Below are 13,008 nucleotides of genomic sequence, written 5' to 3'. Positions count from 1 at the left end.
AAAGATTTATTTAACCTGATACTTGAATAGAAATGGAGATCAAAAAAAATTTAATTGCAAATAATACATTGCTTAAACTTTACTGCTGTAACCTGTACATATAAAAAACTAAGACAAATTATGTGAATAAAAACCTAACCCTTCAATTCAAATGAGCATTTGACTGTAAAATGCTGTAAAACATTCTATAAAGTGACTTATCAATGAAATCTAAGCTAAAATTCACCAGTGTATCCAGTCATGGTGTTGTTTACTTCTTCTTTTGATATATTCCATGTTTTCACTATATCTGAAACACACCAAGTCAGATATTATTTAAATGCAAAGGTTACTAGTAATTGCAATGTATTTGCTTTTAGATTATTGAAACCTTTTTCGAAACTGCAGTAATAATAATAAAGACCATTAAAGTAGAGGAGAAGCTGTCACCTATAAAACTATAATTTAAAAATCAATTTAATATTCTCATTTGTCGAAAAAAATTGAAGACTAAAATATGAAAACATAGTTTATTTTCTCATTCAGACTTTTGGAGTTTATTTTTACAAAATAGACAAAATTTGTTTCTTTATAGTAATACAGAATATGTAATACATATCGAAATATATATATATATAGCACTTAAGTTATAAACACATAGCAAAATCAGCATCACTTAAACAGCAACCATGTTTTTCACATAATTAGGATTTCTCAGGAAATAAACATTTTTACCTTGAATATGTAAACAGTCTTTGTGGCTTTATGTCAACTAGTATTTACAAAAGCTAGTCTAAAAACTACCACCGCTTGCAAAAGTGATGAGCTTTAAGATACAATTTTGCTATCATGCCATAATAAAGACTGAAAATCATAGAAAGCCAGAGGGAGCTAGTCACGTCAGTGCAATTGCCATAGGTGGAACTACTTAATCGTGATTTAAAGATGTATGCTATGAGAATCCAAAAGGGATGCTTTTGAATCATCATCAGTTGTTGGTTTCTTTATGATCTAACCATCTCTTAACCCAGGTTAGATTATGCCCCCTGATCATCTAACTGTGATAGAGGGAAGCTGCAAAGGGACTTTCTTCATCTCTGAAAAAAAGAAACACAGCATAAATCAGTGTTTAAAAACTGTACTCAGAAAACTAACACACATATTCATTATACAACTTAATATCCACTTGCCAAAGAAGGGCAGGAGTTATATCAACTTATAATATCATGCATGCCTTGAAAGTTGTACGAAATGCAAACACTCACTAAGGAATACTTCATTGTCCCCATTTTACTGCTGTCTCAGTTACTGGAATAAAGAATGGTACTTGTTATATATTTGTATTTGTTTATATTATATAAATTTATATTAAATTATAAATTAATTATATTCACATTTATATTTGTTTATATTTTTAATATTCTACCTCTTTCTCAAAAGGATTTGAGGTACCTACAACAAAAGGCATACATATAACATGAATAAAATAGAAATTAAAAATCACGACTAAGGAAAGGAGAAGGATACAAATATATTAACCATCAGCAATATTGTAGTAGTTGAACTGAGGACCAATTTTGGCTGCAAGCTTCCTGGTAGCCAGGGCAAAAAAGAAAACACAATAGGTTGTGCCATTCTTGGAATGATAAAGGAAGAAGGAAACCAATTCTATAGGAGAAAGTTTTGCCCTAGTACCAAATTAAAGAACAAAGAAAAAAAGCTCACATGAGATCTTATATAGGAAACACCTGGTAACAAGTAATAAATGTCTTTGGCAAGTTTTATAAAGAACAGTATTTTACAAGTATTCTCTAGGGCACTGCTTCCTCTGATGGTGTCAACTAGATGTCTACTTGGATGCTCTCCAGAACTGCTAGCTGGATAGTTATGCTATTAAAGCAAAGAAATAAACTTTTTATAAGAAGTAACAAAAACAAAAGCACTGCAACAGATAAAGCTTTATGCAGAATGCAGTGGCTCTGTTTAGACTTTATACATTAAAAATGCCTGTTTAGAATTAAAATCTAGCTTTTAAAACAAAAAAAGAAAAAAGAATTTGACCAAGCAAGGACATATTAAGAGTAATTTGTTCAGCCTCTGACATTTTTCCAGCATATTTTTACCTGCTCTCTTCCTTTAGTTTCTTGGCTGCCTGTGTTGATAACTTAATCTGCAAGTCCAGCCTCTGCAGGAAATCTCTGGCTGACACTTCCTCGGGCTGCATGGGCTGAGCATCAGATTCTTGAGGACTGGGAGGGGAAAGGTCTTCCCCAGCCGCTACCAGGTCTTCTTCATGAGAAAAACTATCAACAGTTTCATTTTCTGGAGAATCTATTGAGTTAAGTCCATTAAACAGCAAAGGCTTCTCTGATATAACTGGGATGTTCAAAGTTTTCTTCAGAAATATACAATCATTGGTAAACAGTTTATTTGCCCTTTTAATCTGCTCCATCTAAAATATTTTAAAAAAGCAACAGAGTTACATATAAATAAATCCAAAAGTAGGGTTTATTACACAACACAAAATAAAAATATTCATAAGCAAAATGTGTGCAATGCTATCTCTGGATCTGAAATTCTTAATTCGGGGTTAGTCACCTCCCCAGATACCCCCAGTTATTTCAAGAGGTGCCAGAAAATTCTCTTTCACAATTTTATAAGAAGAAAGACTAGTTTTTCCCCCGCTATATTATTTCCCCTACAAGGCAGCTTTTACCAAGCAGCCTTAAATCCCTGAAGTTAAAAAATGTAGAATATTTAGCACTTATTTAATACACTTCAATCTTATTTTAACATTTCTATTATCTGATTTAAAAAAACAAAATTCTTAGTGCTGTGATTTTCCTTATGGAGTGCTTCCCATCTCTAGAATTGTGTTTGGTAAATTTAATAGATACAGGAGGTGGTAAAGAAAAAAGTACAACGAGAATTAGGAAGAATGGTGTAGGCTGGGGCTGCAGTCATTAAGAAAGGCCTCACAGAGAAGGTGGGGTTCTGATTTTGATTCTTTTGACTTTAGATGGGCCTTGAAGAATGGGTAGAAGTAGGACAGGTAAGGAAAAGAGGTAGGGAGCACTTTACATAGAGTATCTTATTTTTTCTACCTTACGGATTAGGTATTTGAAGATCCACGTTTCAAATAAAAGAAACAAAACTCAAGGAGATTATGTACCACGGAATCATCATACAACCAGCAGATGAAGAAGCTAGAATTTAATACAGGTTTCAAAACTTCAAACTCTTTCATACCCTGTGAATTCCTCCAAACCAAAGAAATGGGGATAGCAGGTAGGGGTGAAAGGGGGAATGGAATTTACATATGTTACCTCATTTAACTTTGCTAACAGTACTGCAAGCTAGATATTATCACCTCCTTTTTACAGATGAAGAAAGGGAGACTCAAGGGAGTTAAGTGGCATGCCTAAGTCCACAAATGTGGGTAAGTGCAGACAGGACTCTTGCAGAGTTGTCGGAGGAATACCTACCCTCATGTTCATCACACCGGACTATCATGCATCTGCAGACTTCTCCACCCAACTAGCCTGGGAACTCGCACCATGCTAGGTTCTTTACATGCACTGTACCATCTAATTTTCTTGTGAGGTATTGTCACCAAGACAGCTTGGTACAACAGCTAAGCACACAGGCTTGGGAATGTGACAGAGCTAGTTTCAAATCCCAGCTCCACCAACACGAACTGTCTGAACATAAGCGTGTTACTACTCTCATTGAGCCTATTTCCTCATGTGTAAAACAGGTATCATCTACCCTTCACAGGGTTGTTGGAAGGATTAAATGAGAGTTTATACGTGTATGTGCATAGAGGATATACATGTAGGTGTAAAGATATAGATGTGAAAGGGAGAGACAATTTAGCAGTAAATGGTACTTACTGTCCATTTTCCCATGAAGAAATTAAGGCACACAAGAGATGACTGATTTGACCAAGTGCATATGGCTCCGCAACTGTATAAGCCAGAATTTCCGTCTGACTCTAAAGTCCATACAACACCAAGATTAAAGTGCATGACTAATGGAACCCAATTCTGGGATCCTTTAATGCCAAATCGACTGAGTGAAAAAATTAGATTTCCACTTCAAAGAGCCTGAAAAAATAATGGTTGAATAAAATGGGCCCTGTTCCTCCTGCTTTCTAGCTATAAGCTGAATCCACACAAATAGTAAATTCAATGCTTTCTTTTTTCTTTTAAAGATACTACATTAAAGTATCTTTTGTGCAGGGTGGTCTTTTATGTTCTAGTTTCTAGTTAAAGGAGAGAAAGCAAGGGTGAGAAAGAACATGAATAGGCAGGTACATTTTTAGAGACAGAATTAACATCTAAAAATCCTAAGTAACTCTGGTCTAGTTTAGGCTTAGATTTGAGCGAATTAAAGAACTTGAAAACTTATCCATAGCAGGTTCAGGTATATCCTAATCTGCCTTTAGTACCTCTTGTTTTCACCACCTAGCATCCACGTCCTCCATCTCTCTTAGTATAAGGGCTTCCAGGGGCACTGAGCCCTCCCCTGGCTCCAGGGTGAGCACATGACTCATTCCTGCCCTTTGAAGCATCACAGTGCCCAGGCTCCTGAAAGGTCACAGTCCTGTCTCGGAACAATTCAGAGATGCAAGGAGACTTCTGCTGAGTCTGGAAGGTGAAGGACCTCTATTTTTTTCTGTGAGAAAGAGATGGGCCTGGAGCTGCTGGCAGCCATCCTTCCACCACAAGGAACCTAACAACAACGCCACCTTGAAGGAGAGCGATCAGACCTCTGAATCAAAGCCTGAAGCCAGAATACCCTCGCACCCTTTAGTTCCAGTAATGAGCCAGTAAATGCCACTCTGTTTTGTTTTTATTGCTTAGGCCAACTTGAGTTTTCTGTCACTTGTAAATGAAAGAACCCTCACTGAAACAGTGCCCTTGAAATACTTATTGGCAGGGGCCTACAACTGCTAATAGACACTGTTTCCTGGGAATAATGATGGAAGACAGAAACAGCCAGGAACACCGGGATCTGATTGCTGAAGCTGGGCTGGGAACATCAACCATTAACTGTGAATTCCCTCAGGTCAAGACCTGTTATTTCTATAGCCTCCCAGGTTTAACAAAGATCTTATGCACACTAAGTGCTTAGGATGGATGGATTAATTAATTAATTAATTGATTAATACAGGTCAGAGAAACAGGCATAAAAGATGAACCCAGAGAAGTAACCAGAAAGGGGTGGTAAGTTATCTGTTGTGTTGGTTATTCTCCCTTTAAACCCACCCTCACCTCCCAATCCATCCCCCAGTCTTCTTGAACTTGTTCTAACCGCAGGAGGCTGACCTCTTCAGAACCGCACTCCCCAAACACCCTTGCTCTTGGAATTCCAGTCAGTGTTCCCAAGGAAGGCACCAGCAGAACAACCACACCATGACTCTGGTGCCTGCATCCCTCTACAGCAGAGCTCCTACCAGGCAGCCCCTTGTCCACTCCTCCCGTTCTCCTCGGTGTCAGGTACGCCACTCCTTCCCCTGGCCCTCAGGCCTAGGGGTAATGTCTCCCTGCTGTTGCTAGTCTTGGGTGCTGCACCATCCCTTCCTGGTTCTCTTAATCCTATTCACACTTCTGTAAATGTCCCTGCACTAAACCCTCTCTGGCCACACCCTCTGAGTGCGCTAAATGTATTCTGTGGGGACCCTGATACATCCATCACTCAGAGCAAGATAGGCCATCATAGCCAGGCAAGGGGCCGAAGACAGGAAGCACAAGACAAATGGACTGAGTAAAAGGCTGGGTGTAGTCAGGGAGTCCACAGGGAGTGAAGGGCAGGGCTCTCCTAGCTCTCATGCATGCCATTCTACCACTGATTCACCAATAGAACTGCCTCTTTTAACAAGTCTATGAGCTTCCCAATGTCAGGGACTGCTTCTTCTCCATCTCAGCATTGCCAGCAAGCATTTAAAGTGTATGTTGACCCTTATGGTCTAGACTCTAAGATGACACATGGTTGCCAGCATCAAGGACATCAGGGATATCCAGACATAGTTAGCATCAAGGTGGGAACCAATCTAAGGATGGGCAGATTTGAAACTGAAGGTGAAAACAGATAAAAGAGGTTAATATAAGGTAGTAGCTAGAAACAAGGGCTCTGGGGCCATACTTTCTAGGTTCAAATCCTGGCTTTACCACTTTCTAATCATCCCCTATGTCTATTTTCTTTTCTGTAAAGTAAGGAAAATAGTACTTTCCACACAATATGATTATTATGAGAATTAAATGAGTTAATTCATGTAAAACACTTAGAACAATGCATGGCACACAGGAAGCACTCAAAAATGTTAGCAACTATCATTAAACTTGGTTAAAAGTGACAAAGCAACAAGTAAGGGCAGATCCTAACATGTATTCAGCAAATGAGAAGGAAGGAGGTAGGAATTTTTTCTCCATAAAAAATATTTCTCCCACAAAGTAAAAATATATAAAGAAAATTTCATATAAACAAGCCCAGATGAATAACATAATATCTTGTCACTGCCCTGAGGTGTGAGCGTTTTTTTCATAAGGTATTTAATTTGATCTTAACTTGTTCTCCTTTACAACCATAGGCTCCAAACTCTATTACCAGTAGTGAAGTTAAGGAATGAAACCAGCCACGCAAAAAGCCAGGGAAAAAGAAAAAAAGGAGTCCTTCCAGAAAGAGTAGTTACAAGGCCCCAGAGCAGGAAAAAATGGTGTGGCTGAAATAGGGAGTAATGAGCAAGCTGCAGGCCACTCATATAATAAATAAAATTTGGATTTTACTTTAAATGTGATGGGAAGCCATTGGAGGGTAAAGGAAGGGAGTGACATGATTTGAATATCACTCCAGCAGCTTTATGGAAAATGGATTGGTAAGAAAGAGGCATTAGTGGAAACAGGAAGCCCAGTTATGGAAGAAACTGCAATAGCAAAGATAAGAAATATAAATAATCCCAAACAGTGAAATGATATTTTAATTTGCTTTGGAATGTTCTATACTTTTATCTGAACTTGGATGGTTCTAGTGTTCTGGGAATTTCACCTCACATAAAACTAAGAAAAGTCATGATCCAATACAAGGAAGAGCTGAAAAACTCTACAGCTTTACCACCTGCCCTCTGTTCAATATCTCCTACTACCCAATGAACGCTGAGAATAGAAAGTGTGACCTTTTCAAAGTAATGCAGAACTACCCTCTGTTTCTTGAGAGCAAATGACTAGTGGGGCAGATACAGCAGCAAAATGCTTTCATTTTAAAGCTCTCCTAATCAGGATTGAGTAGCATGATTCAGTGAAATTTACCATCTGCTTACTAAGATACAATTTATGGAATAATCAAGTAAGAGCTGACAGGATGGCCACAAGGTCCACCGTGGTGAAATCAGGTAGAACAAATACCATCAACAACTTGTTTAAAATGACTCCCCTGTAAATACATTTGTAAAGGTGAATTCACTCTGGAGGGAACTCACAAAATGTCCCCCCGCCCCCAAGTTATCTCAATAGCTGCTGCTGGGCATGATCAAGAACTCTCCCCAAAGGCTACTTTCGATCAGCTTCATTAGGCCACCTGCCTAACTGGGAATGCAACATTCAAAGCTTCTTTTTCTTCCTCTCCATTCCTTAAAAAAAGACAAACTGTTCTGAAAACATTTCAGGACCCATGATAACTAACATTTACACAGCACTGTGTTGCTTATGGAATATTTCCATACACACACAACTCTCATTTGATTATTATCATCATTATAGAGAAAAAGACTTAAACATTAAAGCATTCTCTCAAGATCATGTTCTAGTAAGTGCTGGATTCAACCTCCTCACCCCACTGTCTCCTATTAAGTGCTAGGTGTTGGCGGCGATCAGCCTTCTCCATTGCCATGTGCTAATAAGGGAAAGGATTTTTTCTTCTCCATGCTATCTCAGAAGAATATATGAGATCCCATTTATGAAATGTCCAGAAAAGGCAAATCTATAGATTAGAAAGCTGATTCATGGTTATCTGGGACAATAGAAGAGAACAGGGAGTAAGGGATCTTTTCGGGGTGATGGAACTGTTCTAAAATTGGATTGTGGTGATGGTTGCACAACTCTGTAAATTTACTAAAAGCCCTTGAATTGTACACTTAAGATGGGTGAATTTTGTAATATGTAAATTATACATCAATAAAGCTGTTTTTAAATAAAGAATGCATGAGAATCTATTAAAACCTAAAACTACTAAGGGCTACTTTACCATACTTCTTACTACAGGTGGCACTATTTAGTTATGGTTCTCTTCCCTTTGACCAGCAAAGGTCAACAATTTCCAGCAAGAGCAGAAGCTAAAGTTATAAACACAAAAGATTTATATACACTTATATTTCTAACTCACTGCACTTGCTCCCCCTAAAATGATAATCATTTCACCTTTTCTCAGCAAGGTGACATCTGATAGGAGAAGTGTGAAGAAGCAAGTGGGCTTAGCAGCTCATTGGAGGAGAAAGAGAAGACCCCGGGAATAAAATTGGATAGGAAATGACTCAGGATATGGGGGGCAATGGTCTGGAGAGGGTAGAGGACAGGGAAGTTTCCAGGGGGGAACAAAAAGATGAAGAAAAAGTTTGTGCAAATAACAGTTTCCCTCACTGCCTTTCACCCACTTTCTGTTTATATATACAGGGCTTCCTAACAAAAAGTTCACAGCAGCTGCCTGGAGCTGGTCAGTTCCCTCCAGAGGCTTGCCTCCAACTGAAAGGAGCTGGGATCACCACAAAAGCTGTAGCAAAATCTAGAATACTGGGTTGGGGGAAGAGACTTAATGTCTCAGTGGAGATAAGCAAAGCCCAGGAAATTCCAGCCCAAGCAAGTCTGTGTCTGAGATGGAAATTACATTTAATAGTTTCTCAATTCATCCCCAGCAGTTTCAGTTTCCCTCTGTGAGGTCTTCCACAGGTCACACCATTTGAAATTGCAGCCACCTCCAGCAGCCCTGTCTCCTTTCCCTGCTTAATTTTTTTTTCATTTTGCTTATCAATACCTGATATATAACATATTTTGTTTGTTTACTGTCTCCACTGACTAAAATATAAGCTCCATGAGGGCATGGATTTTTATTTATTCACTAATGTATCACCAGAAAGGGAGAAGCTGGGAAAAAAGAGGAAAGAAAAATCAGATGAATGATAAACACTGTTGCGAAAACAAAACAGGAAAGGGGGGAGGGGCACTGGGGTGAGGGAGGGTTGCAGTATGACGTGGAGTGGTCAGGAAGGCCTCAGGGAGGAGACATTTACGCAGACTTGAAGGCAGTGAGGGAGCAAGTCACACAGCCAATATCAGCTACGTGATTTGTAGGTCCCAGAGAAAAGTGAAAATGTGGGGCATCTGTTCACAAATTATTAAAAATTTCACGACAGCAACAGCAAAGCATTAAGTGCAGGGCTCTTCTAAGCATGGGGCCTATGTGACTACACAGGTCCCACAACTGCACGTACCTGTGACCCTGCATGCAGCTATCAGGGAAAGTGTTCCCAACAGATGGATGGAACAGCAAGGGCAAAGACCCCAAGAAGGGACACTGCATTGGGAAAGAGCAAAGAGGCCCCGCTTGTAAAACAGGAACATTCCTGGGCTCCTTTACTGGATATTCTGATCCAGCAGGTTTAAGGTAGGCTCTAAATTTCCAACATCTCATCACCTACTCCTTTAAACACTAATTTAAATACAATGTGGGTGGGACTGCCCTGGTGGTCCAGTGGTTGGGACTCCAAGCAGTCAATATTAGAAACTTAACTCACTCAACTTCTTTCTGTTCAGTCGGGGAATGAAAAAAACATTTCTGCCTTTTTAACTTCCACCTAAAATATCAATTTCAATGAGTAAATCCGATTAATGTCTGTAGTTAATATCTGCAAGAATATCACTTCACTGTTATGGTGATTATCTTCACTTTCACTAGTTCTATACAACCAGTGGAAAGAGTCTCTAACAATTTCATCAACTAGAGTTCAGGGTCCAAAGTAAATGAGAACCAGTGATTCTCAACCAACAGTGAGTGCTTCTCAGGGAATATCTGGCCATTTCTGGATGGGGGGGAGGTGGGCAGTGCTACTGGTATCTAGTGGGCAGAGGCCAGAGATGCTGCTAAACATCCTACAATGAACAGAACAGCCCCCCAAAACAAAGAATTATCCAGTCCATAGTATCAATAGGGCTGCAGTTGAGAAACCCTGAAACAGACTGTCTGCGGCTACAGATTATAGTTCCCAATTCATTACACTTGAGCTTAACATCTTAAAATCAAGTCTTTATAAAGGTAATGAAAAACCTGATTTACGCTTTAATGAAAAGGGATAAATTTATAAGTAACAGGATCTACATCAGTGAAAACAGGAATTAGAAAGCATTTGATCAGGACTTACCTGATGGCACAGTGGTTAAGAATCCTGGTTAAGAATCTTCCTGGTCTGGGAAGATCCCACATGCCACGGAGCAACTAAGCCCCTGCGCCATAACTACTAAGCCTGTGCTCTAGAGCTACTGAGCCTGCACTCTAGAGCCTTCGAGCCACAACTACTGAAGCTTGCACGCCTAGAGCCTGTGCTCCGCGACAAGAGAAGCCACCGCAGTGAGAAGCCCGCGCACTGCAAAGAAGCGTAGCTCCCGCTCGCCACTAGAGATAGCCCACACCCAGCAATGAAGACCCAACGCAGCCAAAAATAAATAAATAAATTTATTTTTAAAAAAAAGAAAGAAAGCATTTGATCAAAGGTGGAGAACCACAGTGAGCAGATGTTCGGGAGCTCTAAGCAACCCAAATGAAGTCATGGAGGGCAGTGGGATGCAGAGAGATTGCTGTGGGTAGGGACCAGGGAAACAACACTTCTCTGGGTATCATGGATTCCTAGGTGCAGTCAGCCTGGCCTAGTAGATAAGATGCACAGAAACCAGACAAAAAAGGCCTCCCTTCTTCAGATGCTAAGAGAGCTCCTGATTAAGACTAGGATAAAAATAAGGATGGAAATCAGAAGTAATACCTAGGGCAAAGCAAATGCTTTGTCACTGTGCTAATTCAAGCTGGTCTCAATGAATAACCATACTTGGAAAATATCCTTACCTCTCATCCACCTTCACATCTGTAAAAAGGAGATTAATTACACCTATCTCCAAGGCTTACTAGGAAAATCAAATTGAATAAGAACAAGATGGAACAAGACAAATGCAATGCCTGGCACACAGCAGGCATTCAGCAGAAAGTAGCTGCTGATACTTCCCAACGCTGCTTTCCTCTGGCTCTGACTCAAACCAGGCCCCATGAACGCAAATACAAGAATTGAAGTTCTATGTTCACATTTAGAAACTCCCAAGAGGGCGGAATAGGACTAACCATGGCATGAAGTCTTCAGTACATGCCGGCACAGCAAGATCCCTGCTCTCAAAATGTTTAAAGGCTAGAAGGACCTGCCAGGTAAACACATACCAGCGTGGGTGTGCAAAGGAGATGACTCGGTCTCTCACTGGTGAAGGGCCAGAAAGAGTTTCACTTAAAGAGAAAGATAAAAATAAGATCACCTTTCTTCCCATTGCTGTCTAGGGTGCTTCAGGAAAGAACACTGAAAACTGATATGGAACTCAAATGTAAAAAGGCCATCACATAGTTCAGAGTTAATTATAAGTAATTTTAATGAAACAGTATGTTCCCTCAGCTTTCCATGTTCTTCCTAGAGGTGTAATGCAATAGGCCCAAGACACACACACTTATAAATTTATAATAAACACAGCTCTGCAGCTCACCTAGACCACATTCTTGGCCGCTGCTTAGCGACAGGAGTCACATTCACAGTTGCCAGTGAGCCCAGGGGTGTAATTTCACTTCTAAATAAACAAGCATAATCAATAGAAACAGAACCATCCTGCGGGAACAACTGTACCCTTCCTGACTCATCACAGCGCTTGTTTACCCAGAAAACAAAATTCTCTGCCCAAGTCCGCACCTCAGTTCGGCTTTCAGGAAATATATAGCAGTACGACCGGGACTCAAAATCGGGCGAATTTGGCTCCCAAGGTGCCAACGCCCTGGTCCTCTTTGGCCTTCCTTCCTCACGCGGCAGATCCGGTCCGAGTGCGGGCAGGGCATCGAGAATTGGATGCACCCACCCGGGGAGGGAGCCTTGGCGGCCCGCCCCTCTGGCTGCAGGACAGGCTCTGGCGACCATGGCTGTCCCGGCAGCGCGCACTGGGCGAGCGCTCGGGGCCGAGCCGGCGGGGGACGGCTGGCTCCCTCCCCCACGCCCCGCTACTCGCTGCGCCCCAGCCCGCAGCCGCCAGCACTGCTCACCGAGACTCCGTACTTCAGCGCGATGCCCTGCAGCGTGTCGCCGGGGCGGACCCGGTGCTCCACATGGCGCTCGATGACGCCGGCGCCCAGCGGCGCCCGCACGCTGGCCGTGCTGCCGTACGAGCGGGTCTTGGTGCGCGCCAGGCTCAGCGACAGCTCGGCCTCCTCGGCCTCGGAGAGCGAGCGCGACGGCGGCGGCGGCGAGGGGGCCGAGGGCCGGGGCGCGCGGGGTCCGCCTGCCCGCAGGGACCGCGCGGGCGAGGAATCAGCCATGGGTCCTGCGGAGGCCGCCGGGTCGGGAAGCTCGCCAAGAGGGCGGCGCCTCGTCCGCCACCGCCTCCTCTTCCTCCTCACAGGGGCTGCGGAAGGCCGTTCCGCGGGGGCGGCGGGCTGGAGGCCGCGGCGGAAAGCTGCGGGCCGGCCATGGCGGGCACCTGCTCCTACGCGTCCCGCCTTCCCCGGCGCACCTGCAGGGAGGAGAGCGAAACGAGCTCCGGCTGCTGCCCAGTCGACGCCCCGGCTCCACCCTGCGCGCCGGGACCCAGCTGGCCCTGCGGTGCGAGGAGCGGGGCGCGCTAAGGCCCCTCGCCGTGGAGCTACGGGGCCTCATCCCTAGGCGCCCTCGGCCCCGGAGGGAACCCCACGCCGGGCCGACACAGCCTGGTTAGAGCTCTGCCCTGCACACAGCAAAACACCAAAGCTTTG

General features: G+C 42.5%; 1 protein-coding gene across 2 annotated transcripts; it reads right to left on the bottom strand.

Annotated features, from left to right (window-relative positions):
* Positions 1-790: 790 nt before the first annotated feature.
* Positions 791-12,615, bottom strand: LYSMD2 (LysM domain containing 2). 2 transcript variants are annotated; one of them, XM_061182117.1, is made up of 3 exons: positions 12,304-12,615; positions 2,103-2,431; positions 791-1,076 (listed from the first exon to the last, which is right to left on the bottom strand). In XM_061182117.1, the coding sequence occupies exons 1-3, from the start codon at positions 12,574-12,576 to the stop codon at positions 1,034-1,036; spliced, it is 645 nt and encodes a 214-aa protein (XP_061038100.1). In that variant the 5' UTR covers positions 12,577-12,615; the 3' UTR covers positions 791-1,033. The 2 variants fall into 2 exon arrangements, with proteins under 2 accessions (XP_061038100.1, XP_061038101.1); XM_061182118.1 differs by lacking the exon at positions 12,304-12,615 and adding an exon at positions 11,960-12,068.
* Positions 12,616-13,008: the final 393 nt, after the last annotated feature.

This window comes from Eubalaena glacialis, chromosome 2, assembly GCF_028564815.1.
Source record: "Eubalaena glacialis isolate mEubGla1 chromosome 2, mEubGla1.1.hap2.+ XY, whole genome shotgun sequence".
Classification (NCBI taxonomy): Eukaryota; Metazoa; Chordata; class Mammalia; order Artiodactyla; family Balaenidae; genus Eubalaena; species Eubalaena glacialis.
The sequence above is the reverse complement of the archived record's forward strand: the minus strand, read 5'-3'. Positions and strand labels throughout refer to the sequence as shown.